The sequence below is a fragment of the Balaenoptera physalus genome (assembly GCF_965194825.1).
Source record: "Balaenoptera physalus genome assembly, chromosome: X".
In the NCBI taxonomy this organism is placed as follows: domain Eukaryota; kingdom Metazoa; phylum Chordata; class Mammalia; order Artiodactyla; family Balaenopteridae; genus Balaenoptera; species Balaenoptera physalus.
In genome coordinates, this window is record NC_138903.1 from 37,808,536 (window position 1) to 37,835,985 (window position 27,450).

Sequence of the window (27,450 nt, forward strand, 5' to 3'; positions counted from 1 at the left end):
GTACGTGGCTGTTTACAATAATTCTTTATATTTGTATAGTTCTGTGTACGCATTTTTCTAAATGTAATACATTCTATTAAAAAAGGTTAAATCTATGTGTGATGTAGGTGTTTGTATGCATTCATACACTAATTCTAATATCCAGTAATTCTATTCCTAAAAACTTATCTTGAGAAAATAGGCAATCAGGGGGTGAGCACAAGTAACTATGTACAAGAATATTATTAATCATAACATTATTTCTAATACAGAAAACAGAAAACAGTGTAAATGTCCAACTTTAGGGAAAATATTAAATATGGCACATGCATATAGTTCAGACATCTTAATGCAGCCATTAAAATGCTGTATCTAAAAAGTATTTAATGGTATAATAAAATGCTTAAAATTATTAAGTTAAACGAATCAGGATACAAAATTGCATATATAAAATGATCTCAATTTAGTGCAACTGTGATCATGAGTATACACAGAAGGAAATATTCTGAAATGCTCGCTGTGATTACCTTTTGCAAATGGTATTATTTTTGTCATTATAATTTTCCATAATTTCTAAATTTGTACAAAGACTGTATACTACACTGAAGACAACTTATAATTTTCATTTTAAATGAACTACTTCTTTTAAATAACAGAAAGTTAACTGAATTTTCTTCCTATTTTATATGTATATAAATTTATTCAAAATTATTTTAGTGGTTGAAGATGAGCTTTCATATACAAAAAAATTACGAGACTGACAACTTCAAATACATTTCTAAGACAGTAGGAGTCAGAATGCAGTTTGTTTCCTAAAGTATTCAAAGCTTAAAATCTATTCTACACTGTAACATCTCAATCTAGGATTTGTTTTATACAAAAATTGGGACACCTACATTTTTTTCCCAATAGATATCAAAATGATACAGTAATTACAGTTAAAAGTTTTTTAAAAACCCCAAACTCTGCAATTATCTTTATAGGTAAGTATATTTTGTTTGCAGATCCAGGAGTTTATTAACTCAAACCCTTCTCCTGTTGATCTCTATTTTAGTTTGTGCAGAAAAGAGTTAACTATTTAACTATTTAACCAGGCCTAACTATTATCTCTCAAAAGGCTTGCAAGGCCTGCCTACAAGGTTGGCTCTTGATTGGCATCTGGGAACTTGGAGGGGTTCCTCCCCTCCTAACTGAAAAGAGTGGCTCACTGTGTCTAAACTGCTTGTGCAAACAATATGATTTATCCTGAATACCCGCTTTCTTTCTGGGAGTCTGGAATTTGGTATGCACCAGGCAGAGGGTGCTTACATGACCAGCCTCCGACAAAAACCCTGAGCGCTGAGTCTCTAATGAGCTTCCCTGATAGACAACATCTCACATGTGTTGTCACAAATGCTTGCTGGCAGAAGACCCTTGGAAGCTTGTGCCTCGTTGCCCCTGGACTTCAATTCATGCACGTTCTCCTTTTGCTGATTTTGCTTTATACCCTTTAGCTATTAATAAATCATAGCTGTGAATATGCCTATATGCTGAGTCCTGTGAGTCCTTGTAATGAATCATCAGACCTGGGAATGGTCTTGGGTATCCCTGACACATAGTTCTTAAAATTAAAATGCAACTAAACATTTAGTATAGTGGTAAACCTAAGTCAAGAGAAATGTTTAATTTTAAAAAGTTAATGACACAGAAGTTGTTTTCTTTCAACTAGCATTTATCAAAGGCCTACACAGTCACTCAGCTAGGTCCTTCCTTGTATCTTAGCTTACTGAATTACCGTATCAAGTTTCTAATGTTTACTAGGACCAAACAGTATTTCCCAACCATTTCCTATTACCCAGCACTTAAGTAGGCGTTCAATAAATACGTGCTGAATGAATGAATAGCAATTTCTATCATTACACATAAAAACAAAAAATCAAAATAGATAAAACTAGCTATAAAAATATGCATAAATGTTCATATAAATTAAAATGCTATAGTCCAGATTTTTCTTGCTTGATATGAAACAAATATATTTTCTCTTAAGTGGCAAATTTGCTGGTAAGTAGTAATCAGTTCTACTCTATCAGTATAAATGAATTTCACAAACATTCCCTTCCCTGAGCATAAACACCAGACTAAAAATAAAATTTAAATAAATAAAGAGCTTTCAGTCTATCTCCTTTGTGAGCTTCAAAAATACAAGCTGTTAATATTATTTTAAAAGATACAAACTATTGTTTTCATGTCAGAAATGTTTTAAGGCCATATTTAATTACTGTATAGTCTCCCTGTGGTATATGTAATCATTCTATAATAAGGTAATTAAAATTTCTTGGCCAGCCAATTTAGGATTTACAGCTTAATTCAAGTATCAGACACTACTAAACATAAGCCTTGATGTATGACTTAGAAATAAACATTTAATTTCTGGTGGGGTGCGGGGGTGTGTGTGTGTGTGTGTGTGTGTGTGTGTGTGTGTGTGTGACATGACACAGCCCTGTCTTTAAAATTGAACCTACATTTTAAATGTTTATTTTTAAAAATAACAGCAAAGTGCTACAGACAAGTCCTAATTTAAGTATAATCCCAAAGCAATAGATATAGTATAAACACATGCAGATTTGTAACAAACTACTGAGTGTGTTGGGAAAAATGACAACATAGTCTCGAAATAGTATTACCCCTACTTTAAAGGTCAATCATCTCTTGACCTCTCACTTCAGGACCCACATTTGTTGAAACTGAATATCTAGGGGGTGGGGCCTGGGTACATGCTGGTTTAACGAGCTCTACTCAGGATTTTCCAATGCTAAATTTTGAAATCTACTGCTCTAATCTTTTCCAGTGCTAAAATTTTGGTTCTGTCTCTGTATTTGAGTATGCTTTAAACTTATAAATCATTTGTATCAACTAGTTCTAAGGATTTGCTAACATGATAAACAACAAGATTGAGCCATATAATTTCATGACTTCAGTTTAGGGAAGAAAAGGGAGAGTTGGTTATAGATAGTCTGTGGCAAAGAAAGATATGGATACCATAATAAGAAACTCACTGATAACCCAAATATATTGTTTGGTCTAGCCTTTTCTCCATCAAAATTATCAGAGCTATTTCCAAGCAGCCAACAAATAGCAAAGTCAACTGACCTTATCTCACTTGCTTTCCATTTCCTGTCTACTCTGTATTGGTGTCATGTCAGAAAACTGTGGAAAGGATCCAGATAACCCATAACCTGAGCAATGAGACCCTGAATACCAGGGGTCATTAGATCTATTTCCAGAAAAATTCTGGTGTAGCCTTGTCTACACTGTAGCTATGTAAGCAATCTCTTACCTAGCCAGTAGGTGGAGACATGCACAAACTTACTGCTTTGCTCTTTGATCTACAGGACTTTAAATCTTACAGTAATGTATGGTTTGGGTTTGTTCATTTGTTTTAAACTGAGGAAATCAAAGGGAATGCAAAAAACAGGGCAAGGACAACTGTCAAGGTAAATTTACAAAAAAGGATGATACAAAAGAACAATTTTATATTTCTATATTGTTTCTAGCCCTTTTGAGAAATAACTATTTTAACTGTGAATTTATAATCTACTTCCAGATTCCTAGAGCTAATAAAACAATTCTAAATTGAGAAATAGGTCCTTTAAAAATTCATGTTTGGGCTTCCCTGGTGGCGCAGTGGTTGAGAATCTGCCTACTAATGCAGGGGACACGGGTTCGAGCCCTGGTCTGGGAAGATCCCACATGCCGCGGAGCAACTAGGCCCGTGAGCCACAACTACTGAGCCTGCGCGTCTGGAGCCTGTGCTCCGCAACAGGAGAGGCCACGATAGTGAGAGGCCCGCGCACCGCGATGAAGAGTGGCCCCCGCTTGCCGCAACTAGAGAAAGCCCTCGCACAGAAACGAAGACCCAACACAGCCAAAAATAAATAAATTAATTAATAAATTAATTTTTAAAAAATTCATGTTCAATCAGGGGAAGCAACATTAACTGACTATGACATGACACTAAGGAGTTATTGTTGATTTTACTAGATATAACAATAGTATTTTATACACACACACACACACACACACGAGTCCTTATAAATACAAACAGGAGTATTTATAGGTGAAATATTGCTTTAGAAATTGCCAAGAAAAAAAAAAAGACAACAGTAAAGGATAGATAGAACAAGAATGGCAAAGTATTGATAACTATTGAAGCTCAGTGACAGGTACACTGAAGTTCATTATACTATTTTCTTTTATTTGAAAATTTCCAAAATAAAAGGTTAAAAACTAGGAAGCCATGTTCTAGTGATTTGGGTTAACAGTGAGATTAGGGGGCTGGTAAATATGCAACTTTAATGAGGTCTTATTCTCCATATATAGCCATCAATGAATTATTCCAATCACAACTGAATCATACAAAATTAGCTATATAAAAAATCCCATATAATTCAACATTGAGAAACTAAAACTAAGCTGTTAAATCCACTGGAAACAATACGTTATCACTGTAGAGCAAGTCACCACCTTATAAGGTGAATTCACACAGTTCTCTCATCTTGTTTTCATAATCTTATGAAGATTTTAAAGTTAAGAGATTATGGCCAAAGTCACATAATTAGTAAAAGTGACAGAGGTGGGATACTAATCCAAGTTTTATGACACCAAGGATCATCTTCTCTCTACTATACTGTCACTTAGACCCCTTTGAAACAGACAGCAAATGTGAAATTTAGGTAAATTTTTAAATTTGGCTTTCTGTGCTCATTACTTTATAGTATATGGCAAAATCTGGTTTTTAGTTTTCTCAGTGAATAAAAATATGGACAGAAACAGATTTCTTGAATAAAGAATAAAATGAAAATAATTATAACATCGTAAAATTGGAAGGGACGTTAGAGGCTCTCTCTAGTCCAAAATTAAAACCTTTTCTCCAGGACCTTTGGATGGATCCAGCTTTAGCTTGAGCATTTCTAGTGAGGAACGGCAGACTCTGTGAGACAGCCGCTACATTCGTGGACAGCCACTTCATTCATACCTGCCACCTGTTGATTCTAGTTACAGCTCCTCACTCTACACTGAATAAACACATAATCCTCTTACACTTGACGATATTTCAAAGAACTAAAGACATCCATTATGATCTGCCATGGGCTTCTGATCTGGGGACTCTTATAGCAGTAAAAGAAAACCAATAGATTCTTGGGTAACTAAAGTCTCCCCAACTTTTCAATAGCTCTTCCATGCCACGTGGTCTTCAAAGTGGGACTTGGGTATCTCTGGGAGTACTCAAAGCCCTTCCAGGGGATACGTGTATTAGGATATTTTTAAGGCATTTAAGCCATATCTACATTTGCCATAATTTGGTCTGTCTGAAAACAAGTCTGTGGTCTGCTGAGTTCTCTTCTGTATCTCCACTCGAAGGAACCCATCTCAAAAGACAAACCACTCACCCATCCTGAAAAGCCTGCCTAGTTTCAAGAAGACAATGGGGGAATGCAAAGCTACTGAGGGAGGGAGCCATCTGTGAGAGCAAAACAGCTTTGAGAAGGAAGCGAAGAGCCACCTTATTTCATGCAGACAATATATTCACGGCAAAACCTTATCTAGTTTAGAATTAGAAATCAATAGTAAGATGATTGTCACAGTGATGTCTATTAACACTTTAATTTTATTTGAAAAATGAAGTCAGATTTTTTTCTGACAGAAAGCAAGTCTGATTTGGCTGACTAGTTTGACAATGATGACTAGCTTTGCAATTTAGGTCACATAGCAGACATTTTCCATAAATTGAATGAGATAAAGGTACAGCTCGAGATTTTTGAAGAAAATATATTTTTAAAAATATACAAAACACTAAAAATTACATCCTTACAATAAAAGTTTGTATGTATCAACTGAAAGATATTTGTAGAGGTACACAGTTTTCAAACATCTTTTAGCAGGATTGCTGACAAAGATTTTGAAGGTCGTGACTCTATGACAGAATTTCTAGGCTCTTTCCCACTCTGGCTATCCCCTTCTGGAAGCATGCCAGTGTCCTGCTTATTAGGAACACTCCAGGGAGAATGAGCAATACACAACACACTGGGCCTATGGCTTGGTTCTGAATACCATACACTTCTAATTAAGGTATCTGAAGGTTCCATTCAAGGCTTTTAAAGCTGTTGCAACAACTAACTAAATTGTTTACATCTTTTTCACATAAGCAGTTACAATTAAGTTCATAGTGATCTTGCACTTATATATGTGAATGAATGAGTTTACATTAACTGGTCTTAAATTTCACCTTCTTTGTTTCAGCTCCTTTGCTACAAACTTGTAAAATATTTTAAAATTTGGTCTAGATATTCAATGTATTAAGCTAGCCCTCTGTAGGGGGCAGCTTCTAACAAGGCTCCCAGTGATCACCACCTCCAGGTCTTCACATCCTTGTGTAATCCCTTCCCCTTGTGTGTGGACTGGATCTAGTGACTTATTTCTAACTAACAGAATATGGCAGAAGTGATGGTGTGTGATTTCACAGATTAGGTTACAAGACTGACTTCTGTCTTGTTCCTACTCCTGTGCTCTTGCTTGCTGGCCCTGATGAAGCCAGCTGCCATGGAGCTGCTCTACAGAGAAGCCCAGTGACAAGGAACCTAGGGAGGTCTTGGGCCAACAGCACATGAGGAACTAAGGCCCTCAGTCTGATAGTGTGCTTCCAACAACCATGTGAGTGAGCTTGGAAGCAGATCCATCCCCAGCGGAGCCTTAAAATGACTTCAGCCCTGGCCAACGCCTTGATTACCACCTTGTGAGAGACCCTAATCAAAGTCACTGATTACAATTTTGAACAGAATAGTATGCCATCCCATAAGGCTTTATACAGTCTCTTTGGACACAATCATCCAACCAGCTATGAAACTACCCAATTATACTATCCTTAGCTCACATTCCTCCACCTGATTGACAAAAATTTTGTGAGAAACATGTCGAGTGGCTTACTAAAATCAAGATATATGGTTGTCTACAGAATTTCCTTCATATGCCAATATGGTGATTATATCAAAAGAGGAAGTTAAGTCTGTTATTACTTGTTTTTAGTTGCTAGAGAGGCTGGCTACATGGAGGCCTCTACTCCCATCCCAATCCTTTTCACTAAGACTCCTGTAGTCAGAATTTTATATTTTGGGACCTCCTATTCCTCTGAACTCTATTTCCTCTTCTCTGAAGTAGACCAAAACTGTGAGGGTAACTGAATATGCCCAACTTTTGCTTCCTTAGCCACTGGGAACCTTAAGATGAGATATTCCTTTTATTCTTTTTACTTTAGGTCTTTCTAAACAGATGAGTTCACAAGTATTTTTAAATTTTAAGAGAAAAGCGTCAGCATTATCTAAGATCAACACTGCTTAAAACTTTAACCCTAAAACAAACAAACAAAAAAACACTTCAGCCCCTTCGGAAAAGAGAATGTACACTCACAATTCAAAAACCATGTAAAGCATTCCATCTGAGCTATATGTCTCCAATAACTCTACAATGTGGGGATGTTTCAGCATATGACAGATACTGGCTTCCCGCTTTAGATCTGCAAAACAAACACATAACATTTTGTTAGGTAGGATCAAAAGACAATCAGAGTGAATGATGAATGAATGGATGTGATCTATGGTAACATGAAGACTTCTCTAACTATAGAGATGAAATCCCCCATTCAAGCTAAGCTTAACTTTTTGCCCTTTAAAATCTTTGACAATATAACTTGTTCGTATCTCTTGCCAGCTTAAATCTATATACATTACAGAGTCAGCTCTTATTAATAAGAAATGTAAATAGCACAAATACTTTCCTCAAACTCTTGTGAACAGGTTTCAAAATTTATAACTCTTTCTTGATCAGCTAATAAGTAACTCAATTTGCTGTCTTGAATTTTACTTCTTTTTCTTAATTTTCCCTAAATTGCCTAAGAATATGATGTTTATTCTTTAGCCTAAAATCTAGCATTTATAGACACACATCAGGGAAATTACATGGAATAGGGGGCAAAAAAATAGTATGGTTAAACAGAAAAGGCACTACTCCCAACGTCAAAGTCAGAATTTTTTTTACATCATCTATAAAATGTGCTGGATAATTCAGGACACTACCCACAGTGTTATTTTCAAGAACAAATTCAGATAATGTAGGTAAGACTACTGTGTAGGTTACACAATACTATTTGGAAAATAAAAGTGTTAATATCCTCATTATCATGCTCATCACCATTATCATCATCATCATCACCATCACACAAAAATAGTTTAGGCATAGGTATCACTTGCCATGTCTACATGGAACGAGATAATTAAAGCCTTCCTGTGTTAACAGTGCTGGAGTTTTACCTACTCGACAATGAATAAAATCCAATGAGACATTTTTATATTTGGAAGTAGAAGGGAGACAGGTGAAGAAGGAAGGTTAAGGATATATTGCACAAAGCAGAAGAGATAACATTATCTCCTCTCTGATTTGCTAATCCAACTTAGTCTTGTCAACAAGAGCAATGGCTGCAGAAGGAACCTTAGAAAATTTACACAAGGTATAGGTGAGGAAAAGAAGTCAGTAAATATGACAAAAGAGAAGCCACCAGAAAAGGAAGAATCAATAATACAATATTAAGAAAGTCAAGGAAATAAGGAGAATTAAGGCATAAGTAGTTGGAGAAGGCTGAGAAAAGGCTGTAAGATTCAACCAGAAAAGACCATAAGTGTTCTAAGATCAAATTCTGTGGAGAGGTCAGGTTCAAAGTCAGGATGCAGACAACAATTATATAATAAATTTAGATTTATTGTATCTCTCACTGGTCTAAGTACTTCATATGGTCATTGTCATTTAATGTCCCAACAAGCCTGTGAGGTAGGTATTTTACAGATGAGGAAACTGAGACTTTGAAACTTGTTCAAGATCACATAACTATTACAAGGGGTAGGTTTTGAGCCCTGGCCTGTCTAACTCCAAAGTCAGTCCTTCCACGATGCCATGGTGTGTTTAGACATGATCCTGGTAATAAGAAAGGAATAGCAGGGTCAAAGAAGGTTTGATTTGTTTGTCTGTTTTTGCAGTTGTTTCAAAGAGAACACTGTGTGTTTGTAAGTGGCAGTGATGAAAATCCCATAGGATCCGGAGTCGGAAAACTTGGTGCCAGTCCAGCCCCTGTCACTACTACTTGCCAGCTGACTGCTAACCTCTACAAAATGCCTTCCTTATGGCAAATGAAATGGCGGACGTGATAGGTCATGCAGGACCTACACAGTCTACCACTTCAGAGGGCAGCGGCAAGATTCAAATGAGAGAATGGATGTGAAAGGACTGTGTTGAGTGCAGCACTGTGGGGCTGAGGGGGTTAAGGTGGCTCAGTGTTCATTGTGAAGGAAGAAATGAGAGACACATGAAACATGGTCTCCACCTCCAGGAGAGGAGAGGTGTGAATAGGTGTGGCTTTTGCGCTGGGAAGTCATAACTATGGGGAAGGCTTTTGACAAGTGCGCTGGAGGACCAGGCTGAAAAGCCAGACGACATAACTCAGATGCCTGCACAGTTTTTTCTCTCCCTTTAAGATTGTTCTGCCTTCTGATTCTATGAAAAGCTTAGGAGTTTTAGTACTCATTTTAATGTTTATCTCCAGCTTCTCGTTTTACTGGAAGTCACCCTTTTCATATCTTCTGTTTTCACCTTAGTTTCTCTCTTTCCATTCCTTCCTATTCTGCTAAATGTCTGGTTTTAATTCAGTGCTCTGACACTGGAGTCAAGAAGTAAATAGAGATTTAGTGTTTGCCACAACGAAAACTGGTCTTTTCTTCTCTTTTCAGTTTATTTTAAATTTTGCCCCTTTCATGTAGCTACAGTGTGTTTCAACCCCCATATTAACCATTTGTCATGTGCCACATTTGTCATACTGAAAAATCATAAGTAGAAACGGATGCTCTAAAGACCCCTCTCTTTGACACGCACATGTCTGCTTGGTATATAGCTGAACATGCTCCTGGTCTAGTCTCTTATCATTTTACCCACGCTCAAAATGAAGGAAGGATTGCTGGGGACCCTGCCTTCAAAGATTAAAACAATTTAAATATCACCAGATCTGACATTTCAGGGACTAAAATCTGAACACTGATTGAATAGCACAAAACTAACAACATAAAAATGTATTTGAACTTATAAGGGCAATGATGCAAAAGATGGCCTACATCTAGGATAGCTGTGGCACCATTTTCCATAATTCAAGTATCAATTATATGGGTGTATTAAATAGCACAAATAGAAAATCACAGTTTACAAAACATGAATGCACCATATATGCATTCAAACTATAGATTCCAAGAATGTTAAGCTCAAAATGTTTGTTTTAGATGTGAATGTGAATTAAAGATGTATGTATTAACTGCTATTAACTTCTTGCTGATATAGCAAACTAAAAACGTATTTTCCTACAAATCATCTCATGAAGCAGACTAGGAAGGAATTCGAAAGTAGGTGATAATATAATAATATGATTTGAAATTGTGATTATCTGGCTACTTATAGATACTAGCTCAGAACATTCCTATGAGTCACCTGACCCACAGTTACCATGGCTGTTTTGAAGTTCTACTTTATCTATAGTGACTGGTAACTCCTCCACTCTTCCTTGTACTTTTTCATTTTGTAATTTTGCAGGGAAATTTTTAAAGATTTATAAAATAATCTACTTCTATGTTTAGTGCCCCTATATTTAACTATGTGCCTATATTTCATCAATTTATTTTCTTTTAAAAGGGGCACTAGTAATATGGAAAGTAATACTTGATCTTCTGATCAAAATTGGAGAAACACACTTCAGTTGAATCAACACACTATATGGCATGAGAACTACTACTCCTACCAGTTTCCTAAGAAGTTCGAGCTGTCCAACAACAGTAGAACAACTATGTCCTCCAGGGTCTACCTTTCAGTCTGCCCCTCAAATGAGGGAGAGTTAGGAAAGCTGTTTCAGACGGTCTGTTTTAAAAAGAATTTTCCTGAAAAGTATTTATTATTCATTTTACTATTAGTTGTTCTTGGAATAGGAGAATTTTTCATGCTACCTTTTAAAAGTCAGATGCCACTTTCAGAGTGCCACGATTCTGTAGCAAGCTAATTTGACCATGGGGTCAAAAATAAGTTGGGTATTTACAAATGTGACTGAGGAAAGGAATGCTTTCTGACATTCTTAGCATTGGAGCAACAATCTCATCCTTAATATCTGAGCTTTAAAGGTCAAATTTAAGAGTCAGCTTTCACAGAATCATTCAGTAAGGATTTAGTTCAGCACCATCCAACAGAAATATAAGGCAAACCACATATACAATTAAAATTTTTTCAGTAGCCACATTAAAAAGTAAAAAGAAACAGGTGAAATTTATTTTAACATATTTTATGCAATCCAATATATCCAAAGTATTATTATTTCAACATATAGTCACATTAAAAAGCATTAATGAAATATGTTACATTCTCTTTTTGTACTAAGTCTTTGAGATCCAGTGTGTTTTATACTTATAGCACATCTCAGTCGGGAGCAGTTGTATTTCAAGTGCTCAGTAGCCACATGTGGCTACTGGCTACCAAATTAGAATGGTGCAGCTCTGGATAAAGTGACTTGCTTTAATTATTATCCTCTTAATTGTGAGTTCTTCTGTGTTTCTTATACAACTATCTGTAAAGTCATTCAGTCATTCCAAAAAGAATCTAAACAGATTTTTTAAACCATTTTTTTAAAAAGTGAAGTATAGTTAATTTACAGTGTTGTGTTAGTCTCAGGTGTACAGCAAAAGTGATTCAGTTATAAATATATACATATATATATTCTCTTTCAGATTCTTTTCCATTATAGGTTATTAGAAGATATTGAATATAGTTCCCTGTGCTAAACAGTAGGTCCTTGTTATTTATCTATTTTATGTATAGTAGTGTGTACATGTTAATCCCAAACTCCTAATTTATCTCTTCCCCCCGTACCCGCTGTTACCCCCTCTGGTAACCATAAGTTTGTTTTCTATGTCTGTAAGTCTATTTCCAAACAGATGTGTTTTTAAAAAGCACTTCCATAGAAGTAAACTCTACAGCTTTTAATAACCCAAATCCATCACTTAATAACTAAATCTGGAATTTCTTCACTATTGTTAATCTAAATCCTTTACTTGTTTGGTAGTTTTTAATCGTTTTATCTTGCTTAATCTACCAAACACAAAAAGGGTAGTCAACATCCACTGTATAGCAGCCCTTTGGACCCTTCAAAATTTATTGAATGACCTTAGACTATGCAGCACAATATCTGGGATTTTAAGTGTCCCTCTGTAAGTCCTCATTTAATAATTATAATAACCCTGTAAGTATATCTAGTTTCACTTTACAAAGGAAGAAACTGAGGCCCTGGGTTCAGTGAGATACATAAGCGGTTGAGATCACACAAGTAGTAAGCAGAGGAAGCAGAGCTAATAACTGAAGTCCAGTGCTCTCTACATGATACCACAATGGCTCCTGGGGCTATAGTTTTTATATGTGCCCTTAAGATCCAATCATATAACAGTGTTAATGTGGTAACACTGACTTGGGTGACAAGCTATCAAGACTGCTACAGAACCAGCATATTTCAGCTGCACTGTCACCAGTGATAATCAGAAATTAGACACTGATTTTTTTTACTAATAAACATATAAGTATTCTCACTTGTTTCCAAAGAACTTCCACTTTCTGTTAGAAACTCAATAGTTAAAATGCACTAAGAGCTGACCCAGGCTCCAAATGCACATAAAGAATGTTCCAATCTAGTCATAAAATAATTAGGACAAGTATTAATGTGTTCATCTGAATCAATATTAATAACAAAATAGATAAATGAAAGTCATTATTGATTCAACATTTTTTCCTTGGTGTGCTGAAATTAATGACCATGTGATATTTTAAGAAAGGGATCCAAGCAGAACCTTGGAAGGATTATAGCAGCCAAGTCAAATTCTGCTGCTGAGCTCAACCTTTATCTAACAACCAATTTGAAGACTAAAGATCCCAGCTGCCTTTGGCAATAATACAGGTCAGGTTGGCTTTAATGAGGCCATCTTCCTATAAATCAAGAAAGTTGACCTTCTCAACTAGTGGATGACCAGAGGCCCAGACAGGGCACCACACCAATCTGGGTTAATGGGAAAGTCATTATTTCTTTGATCTTTTACACATTTTACTAGCACATTTTATTATCTTTTTTCACATACAAACAGAAATCCAAGCAGCTTCTAATTTCTTTGAATTCTTGTCCATTTAATACAATCTTATGGCCTAAAATCTCATCTGTCAGGTGGATAAAGAAAAGAAGGAGCATACCATTAATTGAGGATGTTTGACTGATGTAAATTGTTCTTAAATAGGCAAATATATTAGTTACAAATCAATCTTGACTACATTAAGCATTTACAAATTAATGGGGTTTTGGTAATATATTTCCCAAAGAATTTACAGTTCTCATAAGTGCAATAAATTTATTAAAGCAGCCTGCCAGTTGAATACCAAATTTAAAATAAATTCAACACTATATTTGATGTACTGTCAACAACTATCAGTAGGAAATTATAATAAAGCCAACTGCTGTAAGGACTACTTGTCTTCCTTCTCACTCTTCATTAGGATGAGTTTGGTAAATAATTATCTAAAGTGTCATTTATTTCCTAGGGACTTACATTTAAAACAACTCCAGGTCATTCTTAATCAATATTGAAGTACTATAATACATTTAGCTTATTAATTAGATATTAATAAAGATTACAGGTGACCAATTCAATGATCTTTATAATATTTATCTTCTGAGGTGTTAAAATGTCCTGAAATAAGAACATGTGCTTCAAAACTATCTTACATAAGAGCCAACATTAGGTTAAAATAAAACCAGATTATTTGTCTCTTACAAGATATAACTCTGAGTCATCTATTCAAGGAGTTACTCAACCATGAATTTGGTGAGAATCTGTTCTGAACTCAACTAATAAAAATAGAAAGATGTTAATTACATGGATAAAGGAAAAAGGCAGAGATGACTGAAATCCAAACCACATAAAGTTCCAGCATTAGAGTTTTTCTCAAATATATGAAGGACCATTATTAACATCATATTTTGCACATGATAAAAGTAGAAATACAATGTTCTAAACACCTCTAGAAGGTACAATTCCTGGGTTGCTGTTCATTTTGGGAAATGTAAACCAAAAGAGTTTTACAAAAAGGGAGAAAGATGGGGGCATTTTACTCTTATAAAACCCAGACAACTATTTCAAAATGGTATTCCTAACTTTATAAAAGAAAATTGGAGATATATCAGTTTATACCTCAATTACTTTTCAATATTAAACTCTTAAAAAAAAAAGTATATGTTCGGAGCTGAAGGAACTTTGTGGGATGATAGAATGTATATATTTAAACTCACTGTGGCACATTCACAGAAAGAGAGACAAGATGAAAAGGCAGAGGGCTTTGTACCAGATGAAGGAACAAGATAACCCCCCCCAAAAAACAACTAAATGAAATGGAGATAGGCGACCTTCCAGAAAAACAATTCAGAATAATGATAGTGAAGATGATCCAGGACCTCAGAAAAAGAATGGAGGCAAAGATTGAGAAGATGCAAGAAATGTTTAACAAAGACCTAGAAGAATTACAGAACAAACATTTAGAAGAATTAAAGAACAAACAGAGATGAACAATACAATAACTGAAATGAAAAATACACTAGAAGGAATCAATAGCAGAATAACTGAGGCAGAAGAACAGATAAGTAACCTGAAGACAGAATGGTGGAATTCACTGCTGCGGAACACAATAAAGAAAAAAGAATGAAAAGAAATGAAGACAGCCTAAGAGACCTCTGGGACAACATTAAATGCAACAACATTCGCATTATAGGTGTCCCAGAAGGAGAAGAGAGAGAGAAAGGACCCGAGAAAATATTTCAAGAGATTATAGTCAAAAACTTCCCTAACATGGGAAAGGAAACAGCCACCCAAGTCCAGGAAGCACAGAGAGTCCCAGGCAGGGTAAACCCAAGGAAAAACACGCCGAGACACATAGTAATCAAATTGACAAAAATTAAAGACATAGAAAAATTATTGAAAGCAACAAGGGAAAAACAACAAATAACATACAAGGGAACTCCCATAAGGTCAACAGCTGATTTCTCAGCAGAAACTCTACAAGCCAGAAGGGAGTGGCATGACATATTTAAAGTGATAAAAGGGAAGAACCTACAACCAAGATTACTCTCCCCAGCAAGGATCTGATTCAGATTCGATGGAGAAATAAAAAGCTTTACAGACAAGCAAAAGCTAAGAGAATTCAGCACCACCAAACCAGCTCTACAACAAATGCTAAAGGAACTTCTCTAAGTGGGAAACACAAGAGAAGAAAATGACCTATAAAATTAAACCCATTACAATAAAGAAAATGGTCATAGGAACGTACATATCGATAATTACCTTAAACGTGAATGGATTAAATGCTCCAACCAGAAGACACAGGCTTGCTGAATGGATACAAAAACAAGACCCATATATATGCTGTCTACAAGAGACCCACTTTAGACCTAGGAACACATACAGACTGAAAGTGAGCAGATGGAAAAAGATATTCCATGCAAATGGAAATCAAAAGAAAGCTGGAGTAGCTATACTCATAGCAGATAAAATAGACTTTAAAATAAAGAATGTTACAAGAGACAAGGAAGGACACTACATAATGATCAAGGGATCAATCCAAGAAGAAGATATAACAATTATAAATATATATGCACCCAACATAGGAGCACCTCAATACATAAGGCAACTGCTAACAGCTATAAAACAGGAAATCGACAGTAACACAATAATACTGGGGGACTTTAACACCACACTTACATCAATGGACAGATCATCCAAACAGAAAATTAATAAGGAAACACAAGCTTTAAATGACACAATAGAGCAGATAGATTTAAATGATATTTATAGGACATTCCATCCAAAAACAGAAGATTACTCTTCCTTCTCAAGTGTGCACAGAACATTCTCCAGGACAGATCACATCTTGGGTCACAAATCAAGTGTCAGTAAACTTAAGAAAACTGAAATCATATCAAGCATCTTTTCTGACCACAATGCTATGAGATTATAAATCAATTACAGGGAAAAAAATGTAAAAACCGCAAACACATGGAAGCTAAACAATACGTTACTAAATAACCAAGACATCACTGAAGAAATCAAAGAGGAAATCAAAAAATACCTAGAGACAAATGACAATGAAAACACGATGATCCAAAACCTATGGGATGCAGCAAAAGCGGTTCTAAGAGGGAAGTTTATAGCAATACAAGCCTACCTCACGAAACAAGAAAAATCTCAAATAAACAATCTAACCTTACACCTAAAGGAACTGGAGAAAGAAGAACAAACAAAACCCAAAGATAGCAGAAGGAGAGAAATCATAAAGATCAGAGCAGAAATAAATGAAATAGAAACAAAGAAAACAAGAGCAAAGATCAATAAAACTAAAAGCTGGTTCTTTGAGAAGATAAATAAAATAGATAAACCTTTAGCCAGACTCATCTAGAAAAAGAGTGAGAGGAGTCAAATCAGTAAAATTAGAAATGAAAAAGGAGACGTTACAACAGACGCCGCAGAAATACAAAGCATCCTAAGAGACTACTACAAGCAAATCTATGCCAATAAAATGGACAACCTGGAAGAAATGGACAAAGCCTTGAAAGGTATAAACTTCCAAGACTGAACCAGGAAGAAAGAGAAAATATGAACACACCAATCACAAGTAATGAAATTGAAACTGTGATTTAAAATCTTCCAACAAACAAAAGGCCAGGACCAGATGGCTTCACAGGTGAATTCTATTATTTAGAGAAGAGCTAACACCCATCCTTCTCAAACTCTTCCAAAAAACTGTAGAGGAAGGAACACTCCCAAACTCATTCTGTGAGGCCACCATCACCCTGATACCAAAACCAGACAAAGATACTACAAAAAAAGAAAATTACAGACCAATATGACTGATGAATACAGATGCAAAAATCCTCAACAAAATACTAGCAAACAGGGCTTCCCTGGTGGCGCAGTGGTTGAGAATCTGCCTGCCAATGCAGGGGACACGGGTTCGAGCCCTGGTCTGGGAAACTCCCACATGCCGCGGAGCGACTAGGCCCGTGAGCCACAGTTGCTGAGCCTGCACGTCTGTAGCCAGTGCTCCGCAACAAGAGAGGCTGCGATAGTGAGAGGCCCGGGCACCACGATGAAGAGTGGCCCCCACTTGCCGCAACTAGAGAAAGCCCTCGCACAGAAACGAAGACCCAACACAGCCATAAATAAATAAATAAATAACTAAAATTAAAAAAAAATACTAGCAAACAAAATCCAACAACACATTAAAAGGATCATACACCATTATCAAGTGGGAGTTATCCCAGGGATGCAAGGATTCTTCAATATACGCAAATCAATCAATGTGATACACCATATTAACAAACTGAAGAATAAAAACCAAATGATCATCTCAATAGATGCAGAAAAAGCTTTCAACAAAATTCAACACCCATTTATGATAAAAACTCTTCATAAAGTGGGCACAGAGGGAACCTACCTCAACATAATAAAGGCCATATACGGCAAACCCACAGCAAACATCATTCTCAATGGTGAAAAACTGAAAGCATTTCCTCTAAGATCAGGAGCAAGACAAGGATGTCCACTGTCACCACTATTATTCAGCATAGCTTTGGAAGTCCCAGCCATGGCAATCAGAGAAGAAAAAGAAATAAAAGGAATACAAATTGGAAGAGAAGAAGTAAAACTGTCACTGTTTGCAGATGACATGATACTATACATAGAGAATCCTAAAGATGCCATCAGAAAACTACTAGAGCTCATCAATGAATTTGGTAGAGTTGCAGGATACAAAATTAATGCACAGAAATCTCTTGCATTCTTATACACTAATGATGAAAAATCTGAAAGAGAGATTAAGGAAACACTCTCATTAACCACTGCAACAAACAGAATAAAATACCTAGGAATAAGCCTACCTAGGGAGACAAAAGACCTGTATGCAGAAAACTATAAGACACTGATGAAAGAAATCAAAGATGACACAAACAGATGGAGAGATATACCATGTTCTTGGATTGGAAGAATCAATATCATGAAAATGACTATACTACTCAAAGCAATCTACAGATTCAATGCAATCCCTATCAAATTATCAATAGCATTTTTTACAGAACTACAACAAAAAATCTTAAAATTTATATGGAGACACAAAAGACCCTGAATAGCCAAAGCAGCCTTGAGGGAAAAAAACGGAGCTGGAGGAATCAGACTCCCTGACTTCAGAATATACTACAAAGCTACAGTCATCAAGACAGTATGGTACTGGCACAAAAACAGAAATATAGATCAATGGAACAGGACAGAAAGCCCAGAGATAAACCCACGCACCTATGGTCAACTAATCTATGACAAAGGAGGCAAGGATATACAATGGAGAAAATATAGTCTCTTCAGTACGTGGTGCTGGGAAAACTGGACAGCTACATGTAAAAGAATGAAATTAGAACACTCCCTAACACCATACACAAAAATAAACTCAAAATGGATTAGAGGCCTAAATGTAAGACTGGACACTGTAAAACTCTTAGAGGAAAACATAGGAAAAACACTCTTTGACATAAACCACAGCAAGATCTTTTTTGATCCACGTCCTAGAGTAATGGAAATAAAAACAAAAATAAACAAATGGGACCTAATGAAACTTAACAGCTTTTGCAAAGCAAAGGAAACTACAAACAAGACAAAAAGACAACCCTCAGAATGGGAGGGAATATTTGCAAATGAATCAACAAAGGATTAATCTCCAAAATATATAAACAGCTCATGCAGCTCAATATTAAAAAAACAAACAACCCAATCAAAAAATGGGCAGAAGACCTAAGCAGACATTTCTCCAAAGAAGACATACAGATGGCCAAGAAGCACATGAAAAGCTGCTCAACATCACTAATTATTAGAGAAATGCAAATCAAAACTACCATGAGGTATCACCTCACACCAGTTAGAATGGGCATCATCCGAAAATCTACAAACAACAAATGCTGGAGAGGGTGTGGAGAAAAGGGAACCCTCTTGCACTGTTGGTGGGAATGTAAATGGATACAGCCACTATGGAGAACAGTATGGAGGTTCCTTAAAAAACTAAAAATAGAATTACCATATGACCCAGCAATCCCACTACTGGGCATATACCCAGAGAAAACCATAATTCAAAAAGACATATGCACCCCAATATTCATTGCAGCACTATTTACAATAGCCAGGTCATGTAAGCAACCTGAATGCCCATCGACAGACGAATGGATAAAGAAGATGTGGTACATATATACAATGGAATATTACTCAGCCATAAAAAGGAACGAAATTGGGTCATTTGTTGAGACGTGGATGGATCTAGAGACTGTCATACAGAGTGAAGTAAGTCAGAAAGAGAAAAACACATATCGCATTTTAATGCATATATGTAGCACCTAGAAAAACGGTACAGATGAACCAGTTTACAGGGCAGAAATTGAGACACAGATGTAGAGAACAAACGTATGGACACCAAGGGGGGTAAGTGGCGGGGGAGGGGTGGTGGTGGTGGGATGAATTGGGAGATTGGGATTGACATATAAACACTAATATGTATAAAATGGATAACTAATAAGAACCTGCTGTATAAAAAAATTATTTTTTAATTAAAAAAACCTCATTGTATATATATTAAAAGTCTTTGGACTGTACACTTAAATAAATTTTTATTCAATAAAGTTTAAAAAAGAAAAAAGTTATTGCAGTAAGATAGGAATTCAACTAATATGTCTAACTAAAAAAATGTTATTCACATATCTTGTATTTTACACTTTCCTAAATATGTTATCTACACAGGTTTCCCCCACTACCCGAAAGTAGAGTGTTTCTATGAAACCTTCTATATGCCAAAATTACATGAAGTGAAGAAGCAATTATCTTTTTTCATAAAAGGAAAAATTCTCTTCAGATTTTTTTTCAGTAGTGCAACCAGGTACTAATGTAGGTCTTTTGTAAAAGCAAAGTGGTGTGACGTGAGCTTTCAACAAAGCAGGGGATACCTGTATTTACCTTCTATTTTTATTTATTTCCAACTGAGGAGTTCAACAAGGATATGTGGTAGGACAGGCTTCCTTATTACCCACTTCCTCCCACACTTCCTTTCCGCAGAATGGGGCCTGCCGAGGAAATACTGCCAGCAGCACCAAAATTCTCCCCAGAAAGCAATTTATAGTGTTTAATATATAAATAAAAGAATGACTGAGGCCAAAATTCTCTATGGCATAGTGAAATAAGTATCATAAAAAAATTTTGTTTAATAATATGAGTTTCCTGCATCCAGCAGTAGAATCCTTCTGTAAACAAATCTCATGATAGGAAAAAAACCAGATTTATAGTAAAAACTAAGTACAAATGTATGACACTTATTTTGAAAAGGATCAATAAAAACAACTAGCTAATAGGTTTGATAAATAACAACTTGAAATTCGGGATAATGCATAACCCTGGAGACTCATGACCTCAACTGCCAAAATTATTTCTATATTTTATTTTGTTGGTCTACTGCCCAAATCCAGATTTATATGGATAGCTGCAAATGGCTAAGGGGTATGTGTACCTTTAAATCGTTTCCTTGTAATCTTAATTTAAAAAAACTAATCAAGCAGCTTCAAAGAATAGTAGTAGAATCACTGATAGTAGTTGAAAGTGGCAAAGAGGAAAGGATGCTTTCTGTACACAGTGAAACTCTGGACTAAGGAAACATGGGGAATTCTGAAAGGGCCATATTTCTCCTTGTTTTAATAAAATTTTAAGTAAATAATACACTGCTTTACCCTTAGAATAAACTATCTTCATTTAATCTTTTCTACAAAACCAGGAAGTAGCATACTTAAGTATCTGAAAAAGTGGAAGCTCTCTAGATCAGCAATTTTAAACTTATTTGGCCAGAAACCATTTTCTAAATCTGTTACAGTGATAGAGATAAAGATTTTGTGGTAAAATTTAAGAGAAGGAAAAGCCTAAGGGATTGATCTAGAAACTGATGTCCAAGGATCAAGATCATGACAGGTAATCATCTAACCCATCTCATGGAGGCCACAAGAGCACTGTTGAGACTGGAAAGCCATAGAAGCTAGTGCCTCCTTGTACACCCGTATAAATGGGCACAATTTGAGGATAACCATTACTTAGATAAAAAAGTAAGTAAATCCCTCATATTATTTTAGCTTCTTCCCCAAACCTAGCTCTGTGAAACGCATGAAACTATCACAAAGTGTGCTTTTCTTCTTTTTTTGAAAAATTACAGAACATCCTCTTGGGGACATTCCATGTGGCCCAATTTCCTGTTTCCCATCTTGATATCAAAACAGTATAAATTGTTTACTTATTGGAGTATAATGTTTACACACATAAAATAAATATACTTTATATTTATGCTAAGGGGTTTCCCTATTTGTTGTAGGTTGAATGCCAGAATATGTATTTCCTTACTCTTTAAAGAATGTACATTTACAATCAATCTACCTTTTTCTTGATGTTTTTCTCAATAGCTCTTTTGCCATTTCATCAGACTTGGAATGGGTAAAACAAACGTTTCCTTAAAAATTGAGATAGCAACAGAGGCCTCTAGCATCTGATCCACATACAGTTTAGTGCAATCCCAGCAAGGCAGAGCCGGTGAAAACAAGAGAAGGAAGTCAGGTAGGGCCTTAATCCCTCTTCACTTAATCATTTGTCACTTAGTAACAAAAGGCCTAATTCATGTCTCAGTATTTTGGGAAACAAATACAAACAATTCCTTATTCAGGTCATTCTAGATAATGGCTTACTTCATGTAAGTGACTTTTCCAGAAAGAGTACCAACACATCCTAGTTTGCCCAGGACTTTCCAGTTGTAGCACTGAAAGTTCTGTGTCCCAAGAACCTGCCCTCAGTCCCAGGCAAACCGGGATGGTTGGTCACCTATTTCCACAGATCTAGCACTTATCCTTTCAAATGCTAACACTCTTCTGTCCGGAGGCAGTTATGATATAACAGAGCAACAGATCTGTAGTCAAAAGGCCTGTCTTTAAATGTTATCTCCATCACTTAGTAGCTGTTATAACTCTAAACATCAGTTTCCTCATCTATAAAATGGAAAAAGTAAGAGAATAGCTCCCATACTGGTTGTAGTTAGCCCTGGATGATTAATAAAGTATGTGAAAGTGCTTGCCATGGTGCAAGACACAGAGCATGTGCACAGTAAGTTTTGTTTCCTTTCCCTTTGACCATTTTTGGTGGAAATAATTCTTTCCTACCTTTACCAAATGGCAATCAAACCAAGTTTGATGCCAAGAAGTTGGCAACGTTAGCATCCAATTACTAAACCACACTACTGCATAGTTCTAAACCTACTTTTACTTTGAAATTTTTCATCTACAGTTTTTTTGGAAACCATGTAATATAGCTCATAAGGAACTGAATCTGAAGTTGACCAAAGAATTATTTGGGGGGAAAAAAGTAAAAAGTAGGTATAGTTGAAGTGTCTAATAACGACACTGGTTAAAACAAAAGTAAAACAGAACCCACGTAGCTGCATGTGTGTGACCTACTGACTACTAGCATCATTATTCTTCTAGACAACTCCTGGAGTCATCCTCACACCAGCTACTACTTCTCCCCCACTTCCTATATGCAGCTGCCCAAACCTGCCCATTCTATTTCTGCAACACCTGTCAAAACAATTTGCCCCTTCCTGCACTTAGCCTAGCTTCAGCCCTCATGGATTCTTGTCTGGATCACAGCAAAGATCTTCTAATGGGTTTCTTTACCTCCAGTTCTTTCTTTTCATTCTACTCATTAAACTGTCATCATAGTTTTATTCTAAAACAGTTATTATCAGACTTCCCTAGTGGAACAGTAGTTAAGAATCCGCCTGCCAATGCAGGGGACACGGGTTCGAGCCCTGGTCCGGGAAGATCCCACGTGCCGCGGAGCAACGAAGCCCGTGTGCCACAACTACTGAGCCTGCGCTCTAGAGCCCGTGAGCCACAACTACTGAGCCCGCGTGCCATAACTACTGAAGCCCGTGTGCCTAGAGTCCCTGTTCCGCAACAAGAGAAGCCACTGCAATGAGAAGCCTGCTCATCGCAACGAAGAGTAGATAGTCCCCGCTTGCCGCAACTAGAGAAAGCCTGTGCGCAGCAACAAAGACCCAACACAGCCAAAAATAATAAATTTTAAAAATAAATTTATTAAAAAATAAAATAAAACAGGTATTACCATATTACTCCAAAAACTTCATTGCTCTCCATTCTATATACCAAGATGTTACAATCCCTCAGCTCCACTTGGAAAGCCTTCTAAAAATGATTTTAAGTCAAACAACTTAACTGGGGTCCACAGAGCTATTTAGCAACATAATTGAGAAAAGAACCTAGTTCTCCTGCTTCTTAGTCAAGTAATTTAGGTTTACTTTTTTCTTTTCCTTTTTTGGGGGGAGGCTGTCACACATGTTACATTCCTTTCTAACTTCTCCCATAATCCTCCCTGACCCCCATCCTGAACTACCTGCAGCTACCGCAACACCCACTCCACCCGCCCCCTCCCCCATGCTCTCTGTGCTCTTGAAAATGCTGCTCCCTCTGTTTTAGATACTCTGTATGCTTCCTTCTCTGCTGAAAAACACCAACTCATTCATCAAAATTCTGTTCACACTTTGCCTCAAAGTTCTCCTCAATAGTCTTCCCAGCTGAGGTAGGCATACCCCGCTGTGATCTTACAACAGCCCCTATACACACCTCAGTATTTCAGCATTTCCCAAACTGTACTACTGCTGGTGCTTTATATTCTTGCCAACCCTGATGGAAGGCAGCACCAAGCACACAGAACTCACTCAGCCAACGTCTATTACGTCTTCTGGTCTTCTGTCTCATATATATATATATATATATATATATATATATATATATATGTACACACACACACACACACACACACACATATATATCACTGAATCAGAGAGTGTTAAGAAATGGGACAGGGCTTCCCTGGTGGCGCAGTGGTTGAGAATCTGCCTGCCAATGCAGGGAACACGGGTTCGAGCCCTGGTCTGGGAAGATCCCACATGCCGCGGAGCAACTGGGCCCGTGAGCCACAACTACTGAGCCTGCGCGTCTGGAGCCTGTGCTCCGCAACAAGAGAGGCCACGATAGTGAGAGGCCCGCGCACCGCGATGAAGAGTGGCCCCCGCTTGCCACAGCTAGAGAAAGCCCTCGCACAGAAACGAAGGCCCAACACAGCCATAAATAAATTAATTAATTAATTTTAAAAAATTTTTAAAAAAAAGAAATGGGACAGTAAAGGAGCCGTCACATGCTCCTCTACAAAATTTGAGACACTCTACTCCAGGTAGCATATACATACTGACTAAAGCATTTTCAGAGAATGACCAAAAAATGCCATCTATGTGCAGATAACTGGCTGCTAACGTTATTCTGTATATTGTATTACCACAACTTAAAATGAAAAACTTCAAGGTACTCCCACTACTGAGTACACTGGCTTAAAATAAAAGTAATGTATGTCTAACATTTCTATGTCACTGTAGAGTATATGTACTATATTATTTAATATTATAAATTACATGGCCAAAAAAGTCTTCTCTTGAAAGAATTCTTAAGATTTAAAGTTCCATGTAAATTTTAACAATTTCTTAAGTCCATTTATATACAGGGATCTTGCCTTTGGTTATTTATTTAGGAGTAATTTTACTAGGTTAAATGATCACATAATTCCAAAAGAAGTAGGTTTATGAAAAGAGCACATCTAATTTTCTTCCACTAGAGGACACTAAAGATCATATTATAGCTAGTTAGACAAATAATATCATCAAGATCTCTGGCTTAAGAAAATAATATTATTAGTCTTCATAATATAATACACAGATGAGAAGATTATTTGCCTTTGACATGTCTAACAACAGCAATAACCATCACCTAACATTTTCTGAGTCAGACTCTATGTATTTTAGATGTGTGGACTCATTTAACCCTAACAACAACCCTAAGAGGTAGATGATACTCATTTTACACATGTGGGAATCTGAGGCAGAGAGCAGTTAAGTAACTCATTCACAGAACTAATGAACTGCAGAGCAAGGATTTGAACCCAGGCAGTCTGGTCCCAGTACCTATGCTCTAAACACTCTGCTATACTGCTTCTTAGGTCTACAAGTACTCAATTCTGAAGATGAAATTTATAGCTAAGCTATTTGTATTATTTCTAAAAGCTGAAATATAAAGTCTCCATTAAGGTTCAATCAGAGCAAATTTCAGTAATAAAATCCTAATACCTTTCAAAAAATTCTCAGTTTAGTCCTTTCAATTCAAGTCACCTGATTATATCTTTGAAAAACTGGTTTGCTGTAAGGTGCAGAATCATTAAAAATACAATGACTAGGCAGGGCTTCCAGAATGGCTGTGTGAGCGCAGGGAAACCTCCCCCGTGGAGAGACATATATTAAGCTGGTCAAAACTAACAATCATTCAAAGTCTCTGGAGATTGACCAAAAGGCTTATAACAAATTGAGACGCACTTATTCAATAAAATCTACAGAAACTCCATAAGAACAATGGGAGGCTGTGGCATTCAGGATAGGGACTGCACCTGTGGCCCCATAGCTCTGCCTGAGGAGGAACTGTTCGAAGCGGCTCAGCAGCTGTGTATAGATCAGCTCCTTGAGATAGAAGAGCTATTTGGGGTGGATTTCACAACTGGTAAACATTGGCAAATCCCATTTTCCACAGTTCCATGCTGTGGAAGGCCTATATTGAGTGGGTGGTAGAAGCTGGATGGCAACACCTATTTCCCACTCCCAACTCCAGCTAAATACAGATTATCCAGGTGGGGCAGCTGGTAAAGAGTATAGTCAGTCCCCCTTTCCTGCACTGCTCTGTGCTGCAGGAGAGCCATAGAGGTGGGCTCGGCAGCCCAGTGGTAGCTCCCATCTCCTTCAACTTCCTAGGCTGAAGAACTAGTCCAAGTACACTTAGCATCTGGTGAACAATGGCTTTGATGTGGAAGATCCATATTGAGTGGTAGTAGCAGCCAGGAGGGAGCACCAGTTCACACCCCCTCCTCCAAAAAAAAAAAATCCTGTACAGCCTTGCTCCATAGGGAGGATCTGGGTAGAGCAGACAGTGAGGAAGAGTTCCCCTTTCCACCCAGCTCTTGCTCCATAGCAGAGATTCTGCTCAGGGGAGTGTATGGCAAGCCTCACAGACTAGCAAACCCTTCCCCTGACAAGGGTCTCAACTTTAACGGATCGGAATATGGAGCAAGTTATACCACAAGGCATTGTCAAAAACAATAGAGCAATCACTAGCGATTAATGCAGTGTGATGCCAAAAGAGGTAGATCATCTTAATGGGAGATCAGGGGAAGAGAGTGTCAAAGAGAGCCCAATTAAAGCCATAGTCATTCCTAACGGTCAGGAAGGTTGTGCACATTCTCAAGGCTGCTCCCTCTGAAGAGAGACATCAGACGTTGCACTGAACTGGCAAGTCACTAAACAAATAAACAACCAAACAAGAACAACAAGCCTTGGAGTGTGGGAGGGGTGTTAGTATCCAGAGCTGCTGTAACAAAAAGTTGAGATGTACAAAAGACAGGAAAGTGTGACCCTTGTACATGTTTAAAAAAAAAAAAAGTAGAAAATAGAAACTGCCTTTGAGGGGGCCCAGATGTTGGACTTATCAAAAAAGTTCAAAGGAGCTATTATAAATATATTCATAGAAGTAAATGAAATTCATGTTTAAAGAATTAAAGAAAGATGTTACGACAATGTCTTATTAAATAGAGAATATCAGTAAAGAGAAATTACAAAAAAAGGACAAAATTTATATTCTACAGTTAAAAGTACAATAACCAAAATGAAATATTTATAGAGGGGCTCAAAAGTAGATTTTGAGCTGGAAGAAGAATCAGCAAACTTGAAGATAGATTGATAGAGATTATACAATCTGAAGAATACAGACTAAAAAAGAATGAAGAAAAATGAACAGAGTCTCAGAGAAATATGAGACACCATTAACACACTAACATATGTATAATGGGAATACCATAAGGAGAGGAGAGAGAAAAAAGAGCTGAAAAAATATACCGATAAAAAGATTGAATAAATAAATTAATTAATTGGGGAAAACAGACAAACCTCCCATGTAGAAGATATTCAAATATTAACCAGGTTATCTGATTCTATTATTTAAGACTTCATGAATATGTTTCTCTATGTTCATCCCAATTGCCACTTGGAAGTCAACTGAGGCCATCATTTATCCTGTCCAGGTTATTGCAAAAGCCCTCAAATCTCATCCTCAAATTATGG

General features: G+C 36.8%; 1 protein-coding gene across 10 annotated transcripts in view; it reads right to left on the reverse strand.

Annotated features, from left to right (window-relative positions):
• The window catches only part of CASK (calcium/calmodulin dependent serine protein kinase), a 393,009-nt gene that overhangs the window by 223,987 nt on the left and 141,572 nt on the right, over nucleotides 1-27,450 (reverse strand). For all 10 annotated transcript variants that reach the window (XM_082446395.1, XM_082446397.1, XM_082446400.1 and 7 more), the window contains exon 3: nucleotides 7,423-7,528. In XM_082446395.1, the coding sequence (XP_082302521.1) occupies nucleotides 7,423-7,528 (106 nt within the window). The remainder of the gene's footprint in view (nucleotides 1-7,422; nucleotides 7,529-27,450) is intronic.